This window comes from Melopsittacus undulatus, chromosome 6, assembly GCF_012275295.1.
Source record: "Melopsittacus undulatus isolate bMelUnd1 chromosome 6, bMelUnd1.mat.Z, whole genome shotgun sequence".
Taxonomy (NCBI): Eukaryota; Metazoa; Chordata; class Aves; order Psittaciformes; family Psittaculidae; genus Melopsittacus; species Melopsittacus undulatus.
In genome coordinates, this window is record NC_047532.1 from 84331345 (window position 1) to 84356527 (window position 25183).

The 25183-nt window shown below is 41.8% G+C and overlaps 1 protein-coding gene across 3 annotated transcripts in view; it reads left to right on the forward strand.

Annotated features, from left to right (window-relative positions):
- Positions 1-25183, forward strand: part of IL1RAPL2 (interleukin 1 receptor accessory protein like 2) — a 344758-nt gene that overhangs the window by 302564 nt on the left and 17011 nt on the right. For all 3 annotated transcript variants that reach the window (XM_034064325.1, XM_034064327.1, XM_034064326.1), the window contains 2 exons: positions 14828-14957; positions 21023-21168. In XM_034064325.1, the coding sequence (XP_033920216.1) occupies positions 14828-14957; positions 21023-21168 (276 nt within the window). The remainder of the gene's footprint in view (positions 1-14827; positions 14958-21022; positions 21169-25183) is intronic.

The following is a 25183-nucleotide window of genomic DNA, read 5'->3' on the forward strand; positions in this document are numbered from 1 at the left end:
ATATGTATATTTCACTATATATATACTCTAGGTGTATACCCAAGGAAGACCTTGGGGTTAGATGGTGCTTTTATGCTGTTCAGGAGGGTGTCAGGGGGCTCTGAGTTTGTCACTCACCCCAATACTCTCTTTAGGAGCAGACTGGTGGAAAAGAAGTGGGGGAGTCAGTGTGTTTCTGTAAGGAAGATTCAGGTGTTAAACCTAAAGAGCCTAGCCAGCCCTGGGAGAATGGTTTCCATAGTTAATTCTCTCTTCTGTGTTACTGATCTTCCTTTTCATTATGATTGAAATTGCGAGTGCTTTGTTCAACATTAGTAGGCAATGGCACTGAGCCATAGAGATGAGACTTTGCAGAGATACAGGGCAGTGGAAGAGGTGTGAGAAATTGAAATGACAAGGCCATGTTGGTGACTAGTGATGTGGAGTAAGGAGAATTTTACCCAGTGCACTTTGATGAGTAGTTAGAAGAAGAGACCACAGTAAGCAGGGAAGTGTTTAGGGACAACATTGGCATGTCTGGAGCACATCTGGTGCAAAGCAAAAGGAAATTGAATCATTTCTGGTTTAAATTAGTGTGTTTGGGAGGTTGTTATTATAGTCTTTCTTTAAGATGGAGACAACTGAGCATATTTTGATGGGGGAGGAGCCCAGTATCAAATGCTGATTGCACCTCTGTGTGCACATGGGAAGTGAACTACTCATGGCAGCTCCCTCTGTCACCTGTGATCACAACAGGTCTCACCGCTTAGGTTTTTATGTGGACCCAAATCCACTGCAAGTGTGATCATGGCTTTTGAGATCCTACCATTCAAAGTCTGTTTGCAACCAAAAGCTTTGTTTCTTCAGCTGTCCTTTTATATGGCTTTTCTTCCTTTCTGTTCAGTTTTATATGGCTTTTCTTCCTTTCTGTTCAGTTTTGGTCCCAGAGTGCAAACAATGTATTTTGCTGTTTGGAAGTGAATATGTGTTTTCTTGTTATTAAGAATATAAAATATTTTGTGATCATTGGAAAAAAAACTATAGACTTTTCCAGAAATTTTGCATGATGAAAATATATGGGAGTTGTTGAGGAGTTATGGTAGTTTTGAGTGCTCTTAAATGGGTCACATCATGCTATGGAGTGTCTTGTAGTTGCTTCTGTGTCTTGTGCTTCTGGCATTTCTCTCAGTTACTCTGGCCCATATTTCATAGGTTGAGAGAAGTATTACAACTGTGCAAGAAGTCACCTTCCCTTTACACAGGTCATGTCTGTGTGGGTGCCATACAGCTGTCTGCAGTACCTGCTGCAGCTGGGTGCAGCTCCGTTGTAGCCCACCAGCCATTGACAAAGCTGTCAGCCCAGCACATAAGCCCTGCTTGCATCCCACTAAATGCTCAGGTTTCAATACACCTGATCAAAGCTCTCAAAGTGCTTCAGGTAGCCAGGAACTAAAGAAGGAGAAACACAGGGAAAAGCAGGCCAGCAGCCTTCTGTGGGACCATTCACACTCCTTTCATTGCTTTTGGGTTTGAGGTTACATAAAACTTCTCTTCCTTTAGTCCAAAGTGAAATTCTTTACTGTGAAATAGACTTTCCCCAGGCACTGGGACAGCTCATGGTCCCAAATTAGGTGGAGGTGCTGCTCTATGGCTCTGCATTGGTTTCTCTGCACAATAGTCCGTGTCACCCTGGCTTTTACTTCATTTCCATTTGAGCAAGCAAAAAGCACCATCACATGGGCTCTGAGCAGCTTGCAGATGACTTGACAAAAGCAAAGTGCAGGGTGCCAGCAGTCGGTAGCTCCCACACACTGCCTGTCACATTGTCCTCTCCTTTGCATCTGAAGCCAACACAAAAACAGGGTCAGACAGTAGCAGGGAGTGAGGCTGGTTGAGACCCCATGGTCCATGGGATGGGCAGTGCTAGCAGTGAAGACAGGAGGCAGGAGATGGTGGCTGCACCAAGGACCATCCATCACCCCATGCTGCTCCAAGCTTGTGGGCAGCAGAGACCAGGGCTTCAGCCCCTTGGGGGAAGCACATTGCTGCTATTGCATGGCTGATCCTGCCAGGCAGCAACATCTGGGCCCAGTAGGGTCTTTCACTGTCCAAAAGGCTCATTCCCTGTCCACTCACATATCTGTGCCAGACACAAGGAAGACATTTGCCTCTGCTGATGTTTAATTTCTCCTTTCATTGAAATGCCCTTTTACTCCTCTCCTCTTTGAAGCTGTTCTTCTGAAGCAGTCAGAAAGGGACATTGCCCTTTGCCTGCTGTTACACACACTCTGTAACTTGGGAACCCACATGTACTGCTGCCAGGTAACTTCACAGGGCAGTGGCTGGTGACTCTGGAGTGTGGCAGATTGCTCCTCAGGGCTCTAGAAGGGAGTTAGGATGTACCTTTACATTGGTGGGAGCAGCAACTTGCAGGGGTCAGTCAATCTAAAGAGGCTGGAAAACTACAGCAGTCACTGCAGAAGTCTTTCCTGTCTGTCTGTTGGGAGAATGAGAAACATTCAGCAACTCACTGGAGAAGAACTAAATAAACCCCAACTTGCTAGAAGAGCCACATTTCTGTGTGGAGGTGACTATTAAAGTGGGTTTCATTAGGGGGCTGAAGGGGATGGGAGTGTCTGTGTAGCTAATTTGTTTGTCATTTGAATAACGAGTATTATCTGGTCTGTTTGGCTGATGACTACTTGGGGGATCCTGGTGTTCAGCACACTGTGAGGCACAGATACAGTTCTGCAGGGTCTGTGCTTGTTCTCTGAGCTGGGCTGTGAGCTAGTCCTTGCTGAGAAATGGCACAGGTAAAGGTAGCACAGAGCATGCATCTGTCCTTGCCTTCCCAAGGGGTTTTCAGATGCTGCATCCAGCACCAGCTCCCTTCAGGCAGGCTTTCCATTGGAGATGAGTCAATGCAGAGCTAAGATGTGCATCTTGCCCATGATCGGTACAGTTCAGCAGAGGAAATGTTGAGAAATACTAGGCTGAAATGCAATAGCAGCAGTACAGAAGGCACAATATTAGAGGAAATCCTTGAGTACCTAAACCCTACCCAGGAAAAGGAGCTTTGGATCCTTCACTGAGTCAGCACAGATGTAGCATTGGAGTGGGAAATAACAGTGAAATGCTGCCATGTTCACATCACCCTGTGCATGGAGCAGTAGTGGCTTCCCTGAATGAGAAAATCCATTCTGGACTACAACAGGTTTCTTCTGTTGTATTTGTCTCTGCTTTGTATTGCTATATGAGCTTTCAAGAACATTCAGTATCCTCTTAAAACTCCTTACTAGAAACATTCCGAAGGCTTTGAGAGTAGGCATTTGCTGCAGCCTGTAACCAGCTGCAGGCACAGCTCCATTTACTGCTCTGCAAGGTAGCAGATGCACATCTCTAAAGACCAGTCCTTTGGTCTTGCTCCTACACATCTGTGTGTGATTAGACCGTCACACTTCCAGATGATCACAAATTACCTGGGTCCTTGCTTCATTTTAAATAGTGGCAGGAGCTTTCTCAAGGGAGGGAAGGGCAAGTCTGTAACCTTCTCTGGTTAATTCAGAGGTGAAGGCCATGTAAAGCTTTCTGGCCCTAGAAGAAAAGCTCAAATAAGAATCTTGATACTGAAGTGGCCATGGTTTCACATTGGCTCTTGTAGGCAGCTGTTTAATTTCCTTTTCAGCACTAGCTCAGCTAAGGAAAGAGATAAGCAATAAAGAGCAAAGCTTTTCTATCCAGGGGGTTATTTTAAGATCCTGCTCTGAGCTCCTGAGATACTGCCTTATATCCAAACACTACAAGGCAGGGGGTATTCTGAGGCTCCAGGAATGTATGAAATCAAAGTTGCTCTCTGTGGAAGCTGGCTGTGTGTGCCAGGTGCTGTTCACAGCATCCTGGAGTAAAAGGCAGGCTTGAGCTCTTACCTGGGCCAGGCAGTAGCTCACTCATGCTGTGCATAACAGGAGTGACAGCCCCTGCCCACATGGTAGACAGAGGACTCCTGTTTCCTAAATCCTCTTTATTTCTGAATATGAAACTTTCTTGTCAAGATCAACCACGTAGGTTCACATTAAATTCTGAGGAGGTTGTTCTGTATTAACTCATCACATGGCTTTCCCGAGCAGGACATACCCACACTGCAGCAAAGCAATATATCTTCCCTCTTCTCAATATATTTCAGATGCATAGCATTCTGTAAGTCTTGAGAAGACATGACATCCCTCTTCCCAAGGGTGTGTGTCTTTATTATTGTGGTTTGGGGTTTTTATTCTTTCAAAAAGCTTACTTATCCTTGCATTTGCTCTGCACAACACACTGAAGTTTGAGGGTCTCAGTATGACCTGTTGGTGCCATTTGCATTAGCTTTGGGGATCCACAGTCAGGCAATGTGGCCACATGGGGGAATCCCCAAAGCAATGGGACCAACCTTGGGGTGAATCTGTGCTCCACTCTTTCCCAGTGTAATCCCACAAGCACGTGAGATGTGGGCTTTGCTGCAGTCCATGCTTGTAGAAAGCAGGGTAAAGTACCTGGTACCATCCAGAGAGGTCTGTATCTATAGCTTGCTCTAGTGACAAAGCTCTGCCCACAAAAGCTGGCCCCTGCTCCTCTGATGCTGTGAGGGAAAGGCAACAGTATTCTCCTTTAAAGGTGCTCTGCTGTGGTATGGAGAAAGCCAGGGTCCGTCCTTGCTGAGACATCCTTGTTTACCCAGTGTTTTGCAATCCTTGGATGATTTCCCTGCTAAGTCATGAAATTCCCACTTGTCAGCATGTGATGTCTCATCACCATGAATTTAAACAGGGTAGCTCCCCTCTGCAGGAGTTTCTGCTTGGGCCAGCAAAGTGGGTTTGATTTCTGTAGTCCTTTGAATCATCATTGCTCAGCAGTGCTGGGAATAAGGGTGAATCCAGTAGATCTGGGGAAGGTGAAACTATGGGCTATGCCTTCACTGCGTGTAAAGATCCGGGGGAGGGAAATAATGGGGCAGGCTTTAGGAATTCTGAGTTACAGACTTCATGGTTCGACACTCACGTAAAGAAAATTGAGGTTATTAGTCTCCTATGCAACTAAAATTCCATTTAATGTGTGGTTAATGTGAGTGCTATGAACTGAAGGCAAGGCAAGAGGCTTAGGGTACACCTGAGTCCTCACTGCTAATAGGTTTAGGGCAGTTAGTCTATTGACTTCTGTAAATCACATCTGTCAGAGAAAAGAAATCCAAGGTCGTTTTCAGTGTGGCACTTACCTGAACTGATAGATTGTGGCTCAAATAATTGAGTGCAAGGGGATGTCACTGTATCTCTTGAGGAAGGAATACTTTTAAGCCATAAAATTTCTTATGATCCTTACATCTTTAAGTACTTGCCAAATTCATGCACCCAAGATACAAGTCCCTGTTTTAAGTCTTGTGTCTTGGTTAAAAGAGTCTTAAACCAAGGTGGTGTGGGGTTTTTTCTTGGGGGGGGGGGGGGGGGGGAGAGAACACAACAAACAGAAAGCAAACAAGCAGAACTGATGTAAAACAGTGAGAGTTTTCTGAAGGACTGACTGGTTTTAAAATACTTTCTATCCTGTTTGGGTTTTTTATCCTTTTTAACACTAAAAGAGGCAAATAAAAATACGTCCTTTAGTTTTACAAGTTGGAAAAGGTTAAACTTCCTTGTAAATTCCTAATAGGCCAGCTGATCAACAGTATTGATCCACTCAATAAGCAAATACAGGTTCTGTTTATGAAACTGTGTTTTACTTTCCTGCTCTCCCTGAATGTTACCTGTAAATGTAAGTAAATAGTAAATGGGAATTATTTCCTGGAATCAGCATGGAGAAAATGTTGTTTTGTGGTTGATGTTTTTCTTTTTTAACCTTTTTTTATACCTCACTGTTCCCCTTACACAGCACAGCACTTAAAGCCGTGCTTAAATTCAATCAATAGGGAACCTTCTCCCTATTCAGCAAAAGGTTTGAGTATGTGCTGAGGTTTAAGTACATCAGTCAGTTGTAGATCTTCATGTGAGTACAAGCTGATCCCGGCTGGTCCCATTGCACAGGGCAAGTGAGGAACTTGCATCATCACAAGTCCTGTTCCCTGTGAATGAGAGGCCACCTGCGTAACTGAGGCCAAGTGAGGTGACAGTTGTGGTTATGTGCAGTATCAGAGGTGATTGATGTCTGTCTTTCCATCCCCGTGACCAGGATCCAGCACTGCTTTTGATTTATTATAGGAAGGTTAGGAAAGCTGGGAAATAAGAAGGTTGCAGCTGTTACTGCCTCTGGAGTCAGGCTTATTTCCTTAGCCCTGCCATCCCATTATCCTGCATGGGAGCATGACAGCAGAGAGAGGAAAAGACTTAGCTAACATCAGAATACATGCAGCAAGGTGGTATTCTGAGCTTTGTTAATGACACTAATGTTTCTGGCCCTACATACCTGCTGCAAGGCACTATGAAGATACTTGGCAAGCTGTTCAGTGAGAATTAGGTTTTCCTTACATTTGTACAAAACTGATGTAAGCAGGAAGGCCTCAGCAGTCCACCTGCTGCTGGATCTGCTTCAAAAGCTTGGGTCAACTCAGGTTTTACACCATCTAGCTTGGAGGTTTAGTTTACACCATTTCCATAAGTTAATGGTTGCTGGAGACAGCAATTTGCAGGTGATAATGGTACATAATGGTCCTTTAGCTCTGTCTGGCCACCTCTCCTGCCAATGAGGTGCTCATTGACCTAATCACACTGCTGCCAGCATACATCAGGCCTTAGCATGAGCTGGGCTAGCAAAAATCCAAGCAGCAGTTAGATGAACAGTCACAAACTGAGTATGAAAATACCCCAGCTGACCACTTATATTCAAGCATACATTCATTTCAGACAGTGTCACTTTGTTCATACTGCAAGACATCCTTAGCATGAATTCTAAGTTCACATTTTCTTTGTCCTAAGTGATGAAGAATTATCCATTCTATAGTCATGGTTTTAAGTTTTGTCACTTGCTTAAAAACCAACACAGAAGTTGAAGAGGTTTAGCATAATATCTTTAGTCTGTTGCAGCCTGCAGCTGGTTTCCTTAGCAACCTCTGCCTACAAATGGGATGTACAACTGGATATCCATTACATACTCATGTGAGTAGGGTTCAGAATTTGGCCACATTGATGCTAGCAGGTGTTGGTTAGGTTGGTCCCTTCATGCACCAGATTACTCTCTAGGAAGAGATGCTGCCTTTCATCCTCTTTCTCCCCTGACAGAAAAGATCTTATGTTTGTGCTCAGGAAATTGAAATGCAAGACATTGTCCATAGGAAATCTTATGCAGGGCCAAGTTGAAGAGTTGGAAAGTCCTGAAGCTGGCAAGAAGCAGCAATGTATAGGATAGAACCCTGCCTTCCCTTTAAGCCAGCAGATTGCTGGGAGGAGACAGTAGCATCTCGTTGTGGACCACCTCTCTGTAGTTCAAATGGTTGGCTGCTCCCCTTCTCACCACAGGACAGTGATCCAAGAAAGCAAGCATCCCTCTGAATAGTTTTTCCTTTCCTGTTCTTGGAGAAACACACCTGTGTGTTGTCACCTATTTTGGCCACAGTAAAAGTAATACTAGAATAAAGAGAAATGGTTGCTGTGACACTATGGGGCCATACCCATGCCCTCGCCATAGCGAGGTGGTTTGTTCCATCTCACTCCCTGCTTAGTGCACCTTAGTCTGGATGTTGCTGCTTTGTTGCCATTGGACTGCCTCAGCCCATTGAGCCCTCCCTCCAAGGGGATGTTTTTCAAGTACCTGCAGGGTATTTCTCTTAAATAATATTACTGTACCTCAGAGTGCACAGAAATGAGATTTCCAGAAGGACCTCAGCATTGAGCACAGCTTAAAGTCAGCACAAGGCATCTGTCAAATTGCTTCTGGAAATCCCACTAAGCATCCATCTTCATTGTAGGTAGATAACTGAAAAGCTGAAATCCTTGACTTTCAGTTACACCTGAGCTCCCAATGACTAAAACTTCAAATGTTGACCCCAAGGCAGTTCTGAAAAAGAACTAAGGGATTTTAGAGGATTTAGGTGAGGTTTACTTTGACAGGGGTTGAGATGTTTTTCTAGGTGTGTTTTGGAAGAAAGTTGCTCTAAGACATTTTGCCTCAATTGATTCATTTTTAGAACATCTGATAACTTTTTATCAGCAACATTTCAGCTTTATGTGTGTTTTAGTTTTGTTTTTCTCTCTTTGTGAGAACAGCAGTCAATATCCAAGCCTCCAAGCAGCACTTGCGATAGGTCATGATTGTGTACTTTAAATTAGACACGGTTCAGTCTGCATGGAATGAGAGCAAAGGCATTGACTTGTGTTCTTGGTAACAAATAAGAGGCTTAGTTGCTTTGTTTCTTGTTTGGAGTTTTGCTGTTTGCTTTTAGTGTTTTGGGTTTGGTTTTTTTCCTGCTTCTTCTATATGCCATTTCCTCACTTGAGTGAGACAGAAAAGCACAAATACCTTGTGGCTGTTTGTATTGTGATGTCTCAGGGCATAAGAAATGAGAGCAGAGCAAGAAAGAAGGTTAGAACTAAGATCATAAATGACAGAAGACTAAACAAGACCTAAAAACCTTTTGCATCTTGTCAGAGTTTTCACTGGGCTGTTTATTGTTGCCAAAGATTTGTCTTGGTCGAAAAGTTCTTGTATGAGTGAAGAGCCAACCTGATTTTACGTAGTCATCTATTTTCCTTACGTACCAATACAGCTTGCAAGATATGGTGGTAGTGGCTAGCACATGCTCTTCATAGCACAGGGCCTGTTTCTTCATAGAAGCTTGGAGAATAAAACAATCAAGTAATATGTGTATGTATGTGTGTGTTTTAAATGCTCTTAAACTGATTTGCAGTGTCTGGAGGCTAGTTAGGCTTGCTTGCAATATTAATTTATCCTATTAAAGCAAAAGCAATCATTGTTGCTATCCAAAGCAGGTGTCTTGATATTCCTTCCAATTCATTAATTCCTGGCTGATCTTTAGTAATGCAGATACTTGGAAAGGATCATAGCCAGTCATGAATCTACTGGATTAAATCCCTGGAGAGTTTCAGTGCTGCCTTAGCAGATAATAGAACAGATGCTGAAGACCCTGATGCTGTGAAGTGGTACCTAAGTCCATTGATCTGTGCTGAGAGGGGACTGAGACAGGTGATCAGCTGTGCTGGGCATGTCCTCGGCCAAATGCCTCCTGGCTCCTTCAGGAGGTTGGCCCATTGCGGATGAGCTCCAGGCAGAGGTCTGAGCTCAGCAGCTCAGCCGCTGGCTTTGGCTCTCACACTGGGAACATGGCCTCAAGTGTGCGCTATTTGCTGCTGTTGCATTCAGCATCACCCCGAGTCATATCCAAGGTTTGGCTTCGGCTGCACCACCTCAGAGTGCTTTTGGGCTCTGCCTGTTGTTGCTGGGAACAGGAGAACAGCTCAGGATGTCCTTGCAATGGACTTTGGGACAATTGACATTGTCTGCAAACGAGATAGAAGCTACTGCACACAGAGATTGTTTTTCATGAGTCAAGGTCTGTGTTGCCCCTGGCATTTGTTTTGTGGATAAATTGCAGGTGTAAGCTCTGTCTCCCATATCTTTTTATCCAGGATGTCCTTCTGAAGGAAAAGGAAACATGTTCTTTTCTTCACAGTTGTATACAATCCAGCCTGCCTTGCCAGGAGAATTTAAATCACTCTGTTGCTCTCTGGCCAGTTTCTAGCACTTGTAAAGCACATTAGAACAATAATGTTCTTGTCAGTGACATGGTGATTTGCCTTGCAAACCTCATAGCCTGGAAAGCCAGATTCAATCCTGCAGACAGCCTGTAGAATACACTTACTGAGATGTGATAAGTAACCTGCTTTTCTTGTCCTCTGCCTTGGTAAACTGAAGAAAGCAAGCCCATGAAGTGCCTGTACAACATCTGCATGTGTCAAGAGTGGGAATCTGTTCCTTTGCAAACACTTCTCTCCGTCAGTCTTATAGGGAAAGAGACACAAGCACCATTATTGGAGAGGACATACATGATGCATACACATCAGTAAGAGAGAACTGGAGTGATGGAATGATATTTTGGTGGCAGCAGTGCACTTGTCTTCCCTTCTATGTGTATAAAGTATCCAGCCCTGGCATAGGTAAAAGCAATGATATTACAGTCAATGGTATTAACACCCAGGTGGAAATGAAGTTGTAAATCCAACTAGCAACATGTGCAGGATTGACTTGATGTTGCCTGATGCAAAAGGAGGTCTTCCTTTGACACTGTCAGTCAGTTCTGCCAGTAGCTTGGCAAGATCATCTACTTCAACTCCAGCATGTTCAGAGTGGTGTTGTATCTGGCACAAAGATGTGAAAGAATTGGAAAACCCATTGATGTTTCAAGCCAGCAGGAATAAGCACCCAAGGATTCATAGATTACTTTGGTTCTTTGATGGTTTTGCTCTGGGGTTATTTGGGATATCCATAAGTGAAAGCCTGTTTTACTGGAAGAACAGAGCATCAGAATGTGGACATCAGAGAGTCTGAATTGTGTTGCACCCTTGAGGAGATGCTCACAGATAAGCAAAAAATGCAGCTACTTGTGCAAAATGAGTGAAAACAAACAAATAATCAGACTATATTAAAACAAATGCCTGAAAACATGGCTTGGTGTTAGCCAGATCTTAGGATCTGTGAGCAGCTTTTGTCTTCCATGCTGATCAGTCACCTAGCCTTGGCATCTAAGGTCTTAAAAGACTGAACGACTTTTAGGTATTTTAAGCATCATTTAGTCAGTGCTTGGAGCATGCCTCATTCAAGAGACACTGTGCTGCAGGGTTTGTCATTCTCTTTCAAAACATGTCAGACCTGCAGTAAGCACATTCAGAATCGTGCCTGACAATGTTCTCTTACAGACCCTTTTCCCATCCTTAGCCAGTGCTTCTACTGCCACCAGGAAGCTATTTTGCTTGAATAATTGCATTTCTGTGCAATTCTCGTTTTCAGGAAAAAAACCAAAGAATCATTGAAATGTATGGTAGAGTTCACACAGATATAGTGTGGAAATGGTCAGGTGAAAAACGTACAGTATGATTTAGCAATAAAAGTCATCCCTATTGCCAGTGGTTGTGTCTTATCAGCTGGGAGTTGGCAAAAAGCCTGTGTGATTGACAGAGTAGGGGAAATAGCTGGAACCTGAGGCTTTCCTGTGACAAGGTGACCCCAGCAAAGCAGTAGACTCTATGATGTCTACAAGCAGCTTTTCCATTTCCTTCTCTTGCTTCTTAAAACATTCTCTTCACTGTTGCTTCATTAGAAATCTCACTAATCATTTTCCCTGTTTCTCAGCAAATGAGTTTATTAATTAAAATTGCAACTGAAATGTCTATCTGATGTAAAGAGAAAGCATTTATAAATGGAAAACTTTCAGGATGCCATTCATTCTAGGAACTTTGATGATGTTAATTAAATGATGCAAGGGGAATATTTCTTAATAAGAACAGTTAGTGGTGGAACTTAAATGTCATGCAGAAGAGCAGTAATGATATGCAAAAGTTTGGCCTTACAGGAGATTAGTTGCTGGAGTTACTAATTGCCTGTTAGTTCCTTCTGCCTATAACTGTGACTCAGTGTGATACCAGATGGCTCAAAGCCAACCCCAAAGCAGGACCTGCAAAGGACATTTTCCATGCTCAGTGCTTGTTTCTCCCCATATTCAAGAGTACATTTAGGAACCAGGGAATTCAGCTGCAGTTTCAGGATCTCAGTACTTGGGGGGAGATGCAGTGAGACATGCCATGTTCTCTTCTGCATAGAAATTGGTTGGAGTTCCCTGGAAACCAGTAGTCCCAGTCTGCAGCTGTGGACAGCTGTGTCTTGACATGGCATGAGAGGGGGAGCCTCCCTTACGTTCCTTGTGGAGGCTTATTTGAGGAGGTAAAGTGTTTCTGCAAGGAAGAGCCTATGTTACCTTTCCTGCCTTTGTCCTGCTTCCAGAGTCACAAATGAATGATGAGTAATAAACCAGAAGCTGCTTCAGAAAGCTACAGAAGAGCATGATGTCCTTACCAGCATGTGTGAGAGTTTGGGTTTGAATAGGACCTTGAAGTGTCATAAAGCCCCAAGCTCTTTCCACCCCAGAACAGATCAGCTCAGATCTGTGCATTGTCTCAGATGTGCATCGTTCTGCTACTGAGATAAGATAGTTGTTCCATGTGAAACAGCTGCTTATTCCTCCCTCTGATCAGTGATGGGTTTGCAGATGAGCTGAGCTGTGGGTGTTTCAAGTGTGGCCAGCCACAGATTTTGAGCTGAAAATGCTAATTCACTCTGGTTTTAATACCAGGTTTCCCTTGGTGGCAAAGATGGGAAATGGATTTACCCAAGTAAGTTCATAGCATGCAAGCTGTCACAGTAAAGGCTACTGATGCCTTATATTGGGTTTGTTTATTACAGAAGCTGTGTACCAACAGCTGGGGGTTCTTTTAGGTTTTCCTGTTTGTATAGAAAACTCATTTCTTCAGATCAGATGTATTACCTCAGGATATTTACTCTGTATGTATAGAAATCTTACACTCACCTTGGAATATTTCATTTCTTGAGGGTTTGTTTTTTAAGTAAAAACTGCTGCTTTGAGGAAGATCACACCCTGTAATATATTTTGTGTGTAGCACTTAGTGCCCAGCATGGTATGCCAGGAAAAAGGCATATCCTGTCAGTGCTGATAGGCCACATCGAGCTCTTTCCTCTTTTTGCATTGCTACACTTGTCTATTTCCATTCAAATCAAACAAGGACTGAGCAGCCACATGCGAGGGATCACCAAGTGGTATTTAAGCAGATGTGTATCATGACTCTGAGGCAGAAGACCTCACATTACACCATCATTCAGCACTTTAGAAGAACATGAGATGGACACAGCCTGAGGCTCCAATTTTCCCCTCCCACCATAGAGGGCACCCAGCACCTCACAAGGCTGGGTGGGTGGGTTAGGAGCAGAAGGAAGCAGACTTCTCCTGTATCATCTTGTAGTGGAACCAAATATCTGCCTAAAAGTGTTTCTGGCTCTTCACCAGTTAGTGAAGTTTGGAACATCCTTATGACGGTGGTCAGTGTTGTGGGATGTACAGATAACTGTGACTATCCCCCCTTCTTATATTTGGGATGTTTGAGCTGGTTGTGTATAATCTGTCAGCATCAGCATGTGTTCAGTGGCCAGCTGTGGTACCAGAGTTCATAGTGAATGTGGAGATAATGAAAGAGTCTGTAAAACATTTTCAGGATAAACATTTTCCATTTCTGTCATCTGCTATTTAAGAAACAGACTGAAGTCTTTAAACCTTTTCTTGCTGTATCCTAGTGTTTCAAAAGGACTTGTAATTTTGGATCTTGACTTGGGAACAATTTAAAGGCGTCTGATTTTCAGTGGCTGGGAGTGCTGCACTTCCTGTCTAATCAGACTCTTTTGACATGTCTTAAATTGGGCACTGGAATAATGGATAGACGAGTGCATTTACTTGACTTAGGACAGCTCTGTGGGGGATTAGGCAAAGATGCTTTAACACACAGCTCAGATATGCTCCAAGTGTGCCCACAGCGAGTTATCACTGCTGAGCAGGCGAGGTGGCTGATTAGGGCACAGTAAGACAATCAGGTGAAACCATTAGCCCATGCTCAACCAAGTGAGGTGCTCCAAATGACTAAACCTTTTTGAAGAGAGTATAGGCCTGTTCTATTTCAGCGTCAAAAGAGTCTCCTGCTGACACTGAGAATGGCTGGCATAATAAAACACCTCTTCCACACACAGTAAAATGCATTAGGATGACTTTTGATGCTTGATCCAAGTGCTAGAAGATTCAGCAGGAGCCTCCACTGGCACTAAATGAGGTCTGTCCTCCCATTTAAGTTGGTGACTCTACAGCTGCTTTGTAACCTGGACCACCTACACTATAAAGCATAGACAAAGAGAAGTGGATGCAGCAGCTGGATTTGCATACTAAGGGAATGAGCATGGTTCTTCTAAATTCCCTGGCTTCTTTGAGAGGTTTTTGTTCTTTTATATTTGTCTTCTGCAGGCAGACAACCATCTGTCCTGGCACTGTAAGCACAGTCCTGAACTAGCTAGTACATCTAAAGCTGTAGCCAAACAAAAATCCATCTAAATGCTGAATTCTTGGAGAGAAAAGAAATCTGATTAGTTTCCAAGTTTTATTTTCTTCCTTTTGGAAGTATTCTTGCAGAGCTGAAAGGAATTCTGTACTCTGTTGCCTGAACTCTATTGTTCTCTATTGCGTTGAAGTTTGGTCCTTTGCCAAAACCTATTGACAGTAGCGTGAGTGTTGTTGGTGCTTACTGGCTTCATATATTACTTGGGGATCTTTAAAAGCTCTCTGAACAGCTTACCAAGACTTCATTAGCATTTGATTTCTATCTAAACAAGGAAGAAATTATTACTGTGTCTTTCCTGTGGGTGGATGGGCAACCATAAGCAAGTTAAGTGATTTACCTGCCGCTTAGGGCACACTCCCCAGTCTTGGTAGAGATCTCATGAGTCTGACAAAGAGGTCATCTTCTTTTTAACAGTCAGTCTGACAACACCTTATGTTGCCACCATTTCCATACCTTTTCATTGTTGATGTAGTATCTTTCTGGGGAAAAAATGGGATTACAGATAACTTCAGTTTTATTCCACAGCTATTTCCTGTAGATGCAAATCAACATCAACCTACTTCCTATGGTTATTTTGGGGTTTTTTTCCCCTCCAGTTTTAACTGGGGAGGTTTATTTGAGACGCTGAGATTTCCCATAATTGTTTTCTCATTAGTAGCTGTGACAAAGTGTCTGACCCTCTCTTTTCTTCTTGTCCTCAGGAAACCCGCTGACTGTGGCCTGCAAAGCTTTCTTTGGATTCAGTGGAGAATCAGGCCCCATGATTTACTGGATGAAAGGGGAAAAATTCATAGAAGAATTAGAAGGTCACATTAGAGAAGGCGAAGTCAGGTACTTTTTGGAATATTTACTGCTAAAAACATGGTATGTCCCAGAAGTCTCCTGGGTGGTTTTAAAACAGGGTTTTAATTGCAAGTGGAAATAGTTTCCTGTCTAAAGAGTGATGAGTGACCTGGGGCCAGGGCAGTGTGAGTTGCTCGCTCTCCTTTCTAGTGAATAAACTCTAAAGACATAGAAGCTATCTGTGTGCCTGATAATCTGTTATCAAATTGCCCTGATGGTAGCTGAGGCTTCCCTTGAGTGTTCTGGGGTTTGATTTAGCCCTGTGTGAGAACTATGCTGTCTGCTACAGCTGCCCCTTGTGGCAGTCCTTGCCAAGGTAACATTCATTTTAGCATCAGTGTTAATCTTAAAGATGAATGGCCTCCTGTCAAAGTCACCATACTTTTTCTCTTCTCCTAATGTGTTGTCTGCCTGTGATACAGCTCTCAGTATGCCTTAACCAGGGCTTTCAGAAAGCAGCATTTGTTCCTCCATGCTTATCACTTCAAGGAGGGAAGGAAGTGGTGTGTGAGGATGTCCAATATCCAAGTTGTGCTTGGCTTCTTCCGGATGCTGATTATCATTTGCTATACCAGTTGTAACGAAAACAAACACTTATATCTGTGAACATCCATGGAATTTGCACCTAATGGCATCTTCTTGTCTTCCTTGTTTAATAATTACCCATTAGTCTTGGAGCAAAGACTAACCTATGGTTATACCATGGACAAGGCATTCCCAGCTCCTATAGACACAATGAATATAAACTATAAAGAAAGCCAAAGTCTTTGCACCTTCCATTGCACTTTTTTTTGGTCTCATTTCTGAGTTGTTCCTTGTAAAAGTGATTTTGGAGAGCAGGCAGATTCTTTTGCTTTATTACTTGATCAATAACTCGAAGTTCAACCATTTAGCCACTAGTTATTAAGATGCACTGAAATAACCGAGCTAACATTGCACCGCAGTTGCATACAGATGAAATTGATCATATATTGCCAGAATGGCTTTAACTGTACAATCCTCTTTGGGGCTTCTGACCACAAAATACAATTACTGGAAACTTCTGCCATTGCAAGTCATCCGCATTTAATGACATTGTGTCCTCTTTGGTGTATCTATATCAACAGTGATTTTGGTCATGTTCTTCCTCTGCATCGGAAGGACGATTTGAGGTTTGTGTTTAAAAAGCTTGCCAGCTTTAGCACAGTTTGAAACGTTAACTTTGTGTGCATTTGTTAGTGAAATTGAGGTTGAAAATGCTGTATTTGTCCTTCATCATGCCATCTCATTACACATCCATGGATCATTTTACGACACCTTCTTCTCACTCTTAAAACGCTTTGACTCAGTTTACAGATACGTTGCAATTCAGTGAATCTTCTCTTTGACAAAGTTACTTATCATGTACCTAATCTGTGCACCGCAGCCAGCATTAGAACAGAGCATTTACCAAAATCTACTGTATCTGCAGATTTTTTGTTCATAGTAACAGCTTTTGCTCATGTGGGCCATTATGGGTTTGCTGCTTTAGGGAAACCAAGCAGCCCTAACTGTTCTGTCAGCGCCCTGGGCCAGCACTAGTCTTTCAACCAATCCTATTTATTGATGGCTTTCTAAACATGACATGTTTCAAATTTGATGAAACAAGGCGAACTTGATGGTTAGATGCTTTTCCCATCAGTTTGCTTCTACGGGGAAACCAGCATGTTTCTGTTAATGTTGAGAAACCCCAAGTAATTGGGAATGGTTACACCCAGACCAAGATAGTCCATGGGTTGTTCCTTTGGCAGATGTCTTGCATTCTAAGTCTGCTTTTCCTGTCTTAAATTAGTACACAGATTTAGTAGTACTCTGAATTTTTGGCGCTGTCCTTACCCTGGACTGTACCCATACATTATGTCACTGGATTTGCTGGATATGATGAGAGTGCAGGTTTGTAGATCAATGCAGTTTGGGAGCACAAAACATCCATCCCTAGTTTGCATCCCCTAGCATGCATAGTTGTCAGTAAATTAGTGTGCTATTATGAAAGCACTGCAATAAGGATGCACATTTCTGTTAAACCCTCGGAACTGATTTTTTGGTAAGCAGACTTCACCATGAGTAATAAATGTATAGCTCTGAGCTCCTTGTTATTTATTAGACCTTGTTACAGAGCCTCATAATAAACCAATAACTAATCAGCACTGCAGGACTCAGAGGCAATACCCCCCCAACACCACCTGCCTCTTTGCCTTCCGTAGAATTAAAACCTCCAAATGTTAGACATGAACAGAGGGAAAAGGAGAAAGAGACCTTGCCTCTACCAGGTGGGGTTTTCACAGCAGTAATAAAAACGTCATCTAAATCAAACCAGCGCTGTTAAAGAAGGAATCAAGAGTCTTTAAGCCTGTCTGCAAGAGTTGTCAGTTGAACCTAATTATCAAAGGAGCTCACAGCAGATTCCAACACTCTCTCTGCGGTGGCAGGGAAGTATTTTCAGGCATAAATCTTACTCTCCCAGCCACCTGTGAGTTGTTTCTTTTTCTTCTTCAGGCAACACTGCAGAACAGTTTGCAGGTGTCTCATAATGCTCAGCTTGTAGAGTGTTTGTTGTTGTTTTTTCTTCTCTATTTTTTAAGTGGAAATAGTCTAATTTGTTCTAGAGGCACGGAAAGGGGTGAATGGAGACATTTTGAACTGCAGCCTTGTTTTTTCCTACTGCTTAACTTATCACCCACAGAAGTCAACTGATGGTCACAAAATGCTCAGACAAGATGAGGATGATGTATTCTGTTAGGAGGGGATGCTGAGGGAGGCAGGCAGAATTACCATCACTGCCTGGCTAATGTGCTGGGTTTGTGGAAATGAAAGTCCTCTCCTGAAAAGCTTCTACTACTCAAGTAGACAAGTAGACAGTAGACAGAGTAGACAAGTAGACAGAGAATGAGAAACATACTGCAGGAAAGTGAGTGTTGTTGTGCCATGTTGTTTGTTGAATTCCTCTTTTTGGAGAGGCACTTATGTACACACAGATCTGTCCTTTCCTCTACAGACTATTATGAGGACTAGCAAGAAGGAACTAGAGTTCTTCTAGTCCAGATCTTTAACTATGTCAACAATAAAAGTTTTCTTTTTGGGAAGTCCTAACTCATAGGCAGGTTAGTAAAGGTTTGGAATTCATGCCTTGGTCTCGGAGAGACTGAGGGAAAGCTTTCCTATGGCCTTTACATTTGTGATCACACAAGGCCTGAAAATATTCCAAAAATGTGGTTTCAAAGGAAGAGTATTGGAGCTTCAGATCCAACTTTGTGCATAAATTGATTGGAAAAATATGATAAAAGATTTGAAAAGCCTGAAACGTTGGATATTTTTCAAACAAAACATTTGTATTCTGAAATGACATTTTCTTTACATTTATATTTTCTTAACTGAAAAATAAGCAGAAGACAAAATGTTTTGTTTCAGATCACATAAAATGCTTCAGCTTGAACAAAAGGAACTTTTTGTATTTCACCCACCTCTTCTCTGTCTCCCTGCATCCTGTTTGCTGTGAGTTGTCAAGTGCCATTGATTTACCTGTGTATTAAATGATGTAATTGCTCTTACAGTTTGTTCATCAAACCAGAAAAAAGAGCTATTATTGTCTCAGAACTTGTGGGAACTGGCAAGTATTGGCAGTGTTAATGGCACAGTTCCCCCAACTCAGAACGGGATAGAGCTTCATCTTGTGGGTGTGCAACAAATGCTGCTGCAGCTTTAAGGTCTTACTTGTTGATGCTTCATTTCTTTTCTAACCCAGAAATGCTGTTGTCAGTGTTCTCTGAACCAGCTATGAAATGCATGCAGTTCAAGTCTGCACACATTAGAAAACTGTAGGTGACCCACTATGTATTTCTGTGGCAATAATGAATCATTAGCTGCAGAGAACTGGTTAAAATCAAATAAGAAGAAAAAAGGGCAGGAATGAAAGGTTTGACAACCCTAAGAGCTTTCTACAATTTGCTACTACCATAACGCTTGAGTGTCTGTCAGCATTTCCATGATAGATACCATTCTGAAGAGTTCTTTTCCTGAAGATTACAATTAGCATGAAAATAAGTGGGAAATATTCTCAGTCCAAATGCATATTCTTTTTTTTATGAAAGCTCCTTTTTAGCTGATCCTGTATTATTTAAATTTAGGTGAAGGGTCGATTATATTATTTTAAACAGATTCAGAATAATAGTTTCTCTTAATTGTAATCTCTCTTCATTTTGTTCCATGTAAAGTATGCTGATTATAGTAAACACAAGACAATCACTTGTAGAGTGTTCCAGCTTAGTGTCCCAGATATCTCCTTTGTTAATGACTTTATTTGTTTCTTGCAGAATGATTTGTAAGCTGGAATTTGTGGAGCATTTTGTTTACCAACAGAGAAGACTTTGCTGAGTTTAAAATGTTTTACTAGATATAGATAGAGACTATTAATAGGTAAATGAGAATTGATTTCTCTGACCCCCAGTGATTTAGACTGATTTGAGCCTGCAGACAGATCAGGCTCTCTTGGGAGGTTTCTTTTCTGTTCAGAAATGATGTAAATTCAACCTTCCTTGCTTTATTTTCAGCACTTGGGCTTAGGGCCAGGATAAAAACAATGCAAAGATACACAATAAATGACATTGAAAAGATGCAGTTCAAGTTTCCAAATGCAACACATATACCTGTTCTTAAACTAATGATTTTCTGCTTGCTTTTCTGCAAGTTACACATTCATAACGAAAGAGGCTGAATTGTGGATGCTCTAGTACCTCTTTTTTGTCAGATCACCCAAGCCTATAAAGGGGATGTGCTGTATGAAATTTTACTGTGAATATGTAGTTTACAGCACTCTTGCATTTTTGATTATCTAGTGCAATGCCCTCATACTTCACTTGTGATTTGTTTTCAGGTTTGGAGTTCCATGTCTGTTACATGAAATTATGTACATAAGAAAATGTATGTGTGCATTGGAAACCCCAAAACAACTGGTTTATAATAGAGAAGTTTGGCATTTGTTATTGAAAGATTTTAAGCTCTCCAGGAGCAGTTCCCATCCAGTGCAAACAACACTGGTTAATCACTGTGTGGCTAATTGCCTCCTTCAGTCTCCAGGGCAAATATTGCTGAACCCAAATCCTACTGCTTAGTGCTGTACACTAATGGTACATTACTGAAGTACCACTTGCAATGATGAGTTCATAGGCGACTGCAATAGCATCACGAGTTTTACGTCTATGCCCTTGCACATTATGCAGTACACTAACAGGATCAAATGAATCTGGTGGATTTTAGTTGATGTTACGTTTCCTTGTTCAAAGGACCAGAAACTTTTCTTGAGCAACTGATAAGTCTTTTGAGAGAATAGGCCATTGTATTTTTAGACTTGATGTCAGCATTGGAAAACACTTGCATTCACTTTGCATTCTTTTTGATGTGTGCATTAGAACAATAACATAAAGGCTGTACCTCTGGCCTGAAAGTCTGCTTGAACTTTCTGTTCTCTTTGTGGGGATTTTTTATATCTTCCCTATCCTCTCAAAGGAGCAGACAGCTCTTGTTCTTGACACTGATCCCTTTTAAAGTCATGATCTAGCACCCCAAAATAGAGGACAGTTGCACAGCTCCTTTCATTGGTTTTCCAGATTGCATTAAAATGCATCACAGTACCCAGCCGTTAAAATATTGCCGTATAATTTGCTCAGCAATGGCTTAATAGTGCATATTTACTTCACTGGAAAGTGAGTATTTATTACTTCTTTTAAAAGAAATATTGTTTTTAGCATTGAATTCTGGTACAGCCAACAGGCCACATGCAACCACTGCACTCATAGCTACTCTTCTTGCACTTGATTCAGCTCCCTGCTGCAGACATGGCAGGAGAAAGAGGCTTTTGGTTGTCATGAAAGGTGCCTCTGTGAAGTCTCTGTCAGACAACTTGAGCCTTCTTTTCAGTCCATCTCCAGAGTGAAGGAGGACAGGAACTCTGTGCATCTTGTACAGAGAAATCATGATTCTTTGTGGAAACTTCTACCCATATTAATTCAGTTAAGTGGAGACTGTATCCTTCCTTTCAGACTCCTCAGAGAGCATCTTGGAGAGAAAGAAGTTGAATTGACATTGATCTTTGATGCTGTAGAGGAGGCAGACCTGGCTAACTATACGTGTCATGTGGAAAATAGAAACGGACGGAAACATGCCAGTGTTCTTCTGCGCAAGAAAGGTAATTCTCTTTATTTCATTATCTGTACTCATCTGCAACTGTTCAGCCAGCAGCAAACATCCTGCTGACCTTCCTGAGCCAGGCTGGGCTCCTATGGTCCTACTTGTAGCTGAAGTATCTTTGTGTTACAGCTTCAGTTTGGCACTTGTGAAAAAGGATTGTGATTCATTCTTTAGTTCCTGGTGAAGCAGCCTTGCAGGTAATGCACTTGCCTGGAATACAGTCACCCATAAAACACCAATATAAACAGCAGAAGTATTTTTATCTAAGCAACCTACAAACTGGACCTAGATTCGACTGACTAGACCAGAGGTAATTGTGTGATGGAGTTAAAATACTCATTTCTTAGAAGAGATGCCTTAACAATGAGGTCAGATGTTACTATGCTTCTCCACTTCCTGGCTTTGCTCTTTAAATTTAAAGCTTTAAACACTGAGAATGCTTTTTGATTTCTAACTGCATTGGGAATGAAAACATTGCAGTGGGAGCTACAAATCAGTGGAGAATTACCCCATTATGGTTGCTTTGCTTGGTATTGTACCTGGAATTGGGAATACCACTACTGACAAGTTATTTGTAGCAGAAAAGAAATCATTTGAATTTGAAGGTTCCAAATTAAAAGGTACTACTGTGCTCTGCTGGTTGTAGAAGTCATTATTATAGGGAGTGTAACAGTATCTCATTACAATTCTTATATTGTTTGTTCAGTCATCTCTCCTGTTCATAAGTAGGGTGACATTTAAATTTGATAGTGATCTCTCTAAGATACAGTGTATTAGGTAGTACAAAAGCAGGAAGACAGTAACTGTTGGGAAAGCAAAGGAACATAACCGCTTGGGATAAAGATGCAATGTGAAACCACAGAGCCATCAGCAGAGGAGATGGACTAAAAAATACCTTGTCCAGATCTCTGTCATTATTCTTAGCTCTGAATTAACTTCCTAGAAGAGAAGAAATGTTTTCATGAGGCATACCTCATGCTGTTCCAGTTCTTTGTACACTTCCAGACCACTAAGGCAAAGGATGCGTTTCACAGCAGGTTGTGGATTGCAGTTAGTGTCAGTTAAAGAAGCCAGCACTCCCTATCATCACAGTTGCAGCAAAACCCCACAAAAGTGTTGCCATTTAGAATAGATTTAAATATACTATTAGCTCTTGAACGTGCTGCAGATTGACCTCATCACCATGGGACAAATGAATGAGACCCAGGTGGAAGATCAGGAAGACCAGCCAAGGCTTCTCTAGATAGGGCACTGCAGTTCTGGAAAGTTTCCATAGTCATTTGTTCACCTACAGCCATGCTGGATTCTAAGTGCTGTGTTTCATGGCTAGGATCTCTATAAAATGAAAGGTGAACATGGGGTGGTGTTAGGACAAATAAGGACTACTAGGGAGAGGGAACTTTTGGATCAGTGTCCTCTTTTCTTGCTGTCTTTCATGTGACCCATGTGTGTTATGTGTGTGAAAATACAGTACTCAGTCTTGCCAAAATCAGTCTTTACAATGAGGGTGATAAAACACTGTCACAGGTTGCTCATTGCAAGGTGGAGGGGGGACAACAGATGACCTTTGAAGCTCTCTTCCAACCCAAACTATTCTATGATTCTATGAATCAAGTCCTACTTGCACAGTTTCCTCTATATGTGAGAGTTTTATGTCCTCACAGAAAGAAAGGCATAGCACAGGTTATATTTTACACTAAGGCATAAGGATAAAACACAATACAAATGGTACAATCAGCTCTGAGAAGCAAGGGCCCACAGCTGGGGTGTAGAACACATACAAATGTATATTCAACATCTAAACTGACAGGATGCTACAACTTAAGTTAAGGAATCTGATCATCATGATGAAGGACTAGCCTCTTTAGTGCAAAAAGCATTCTACTTTTCCAACCACTGAACCTCATAAATATACAACTGATAGTAAGTGTATCATTGTTGGCACTGTTAAATGTTCAGCTGTGTTGCATATATTAGAATAACAGGTGAGGTTTATTTATAACGAGAAAATCGGATTTTCAGAGCTTTGCTGAAATTATGGAAGAAGCACTGCTGCATACAGAATTTGGAGGTGGAAAGGTTCACTTCTCAGCTACTATTTCATTTATCTCTGCACTGTGGCTGTAGAAGGCTTATATTCCTCTCAGGCATTCTCAATAATTGATTCTCAAGCTGTTAAAGTGTCATTTTAAGTAACCACAGTATTTTCACTATGTCCTTTGACTGCACGTTCCACTGTCCTGTCTGTTATTTACGAGACTCTTACAAATACTTGACCAAACTTTGCCTTCTGCAACTTTATGTGAATACTTCTTACCCTACAGCTTGGACTTGACTGTAGAATGCTCATGAGCCAGCAAATAACTGCTGTATTTACTGACCTGTGGCAAGATTTAGGGCAAGGCTGGTATAGAGCTGTTGAGCAGCATCCTCTGTGCATGTCAAAGAAGGCATCATGGATTTCTACTGTCATGTGCTACAGCTTTCCAGATGCTGCAGCACTTGGAAAAGGTGAAGAAGCACATATCTTTCAGCCAGGGACATCCCCCTGCCTCCAAAGTCTTGCATGCTGAGGGCTGTGTTATCCCTGTTCAGCTACTTGCAGCTCCATTTTGTCTCTGGGTTGTCACAGTGCTGCAGGTTATGTCTGCCCCCTGTTCAAAGGTGTGATTGCAGTACATCAGGTGTAAACAAGCCAGCATAAGTCATAAGTCCAGCTAGGGAGGCTTGGATACAGAAACAGGAATAAACCCCAACTCAAAGTTATAGCTGTATATAACAGTATGAGATTTTCTAGAGTTAATTCTTGTCTTGACATCAGGTGGTTATTTTTAAGCACATACTTTGGTTTAAGGAAGAAAAAGGAACTTTTCAAACATTTAAGGTAATTTTTGTTGAGTCTTCTGCTGTATTAGTGGTATTGTCCTCACAAATGCTTTTAGAGAATAGAGGAGTGCTGTTTGTGCAGCACCAGCATAGTGATACCCTCAGAACATACAGCATCACTTAGGATATTGTGGGTTTTATTTGGTTTTTCTTTTACTGAAAAAGAACCAAATCCAGCTTAAATACCCAAGGGTACCAATGCAAAGACAGAACTAGGCATGGCTCTGAGACATGAATACACTGTCTGCTATCACATTCTTCTTTACTGACTAAATTCAGCGCCACATTGATATTAGCTTTCAAGTACTCCAAAAGTAAGTTCTGGACAATCCTGAGCTTCCTTAATTCACTTCCTTTCCTCCATGCTCTCCTAGCGTGTTTGGTGCTCAAATTACATGGAACTCAATATACACCCACTTGTTCCTTAGTTGTGGAAATAGTTCAGGATTCCCTTCAAACAAGTTTGAAAACTATCTAGCATAGTCTATAATACAGTGTCCTGGAACGTGAATAACGTATTGGGAACTGCAAAATAACATCAAAAATCAATCTGTACTTTCAGTGGAAAGAAGCAGTGAATTTAGATAACAGTAAAAATGATGATGGTTCACCATTTATTTCAAGGAGGCTGCCTTCATTCAGGACATGCAGGAAACTGATTTTGGTGGGTTTTGGGGGTTTTTTGATATTGATATAGTTCTAAATGATGAAGAACATTCTAACATATATTTGTGCCTCATTTATTGGGTGTTAATGAGACTTGCTATTATAAGGACCATAATCTTGTGTGATACACTGTGGCTAAGTCCTACATTATTCTAATTAGAAACTATCAGAATATATTATTTACTAATTTTCAGTCACCATTATAACACAAAGCCCAGATTCAGCTCCTTTCCTAATGCTGGCTGTGCTGCCTTCCCTGTTGACCTCAGCCAGGACCACTTGAGGCATGGATCAAATCCAGAGACTAAGAGCTGGTGTAGGCAAGAAAATGGGACTTTCCTATGCAACAACAACAAAAAGTTCTTTCTCTGAAAAGGGATTTTAACCAGATTTATCCCTAGACAACATGCTAACTTCATCATGCAGTGTAATAAAAGTCCCATGAATTTCCTGTGTTCTCA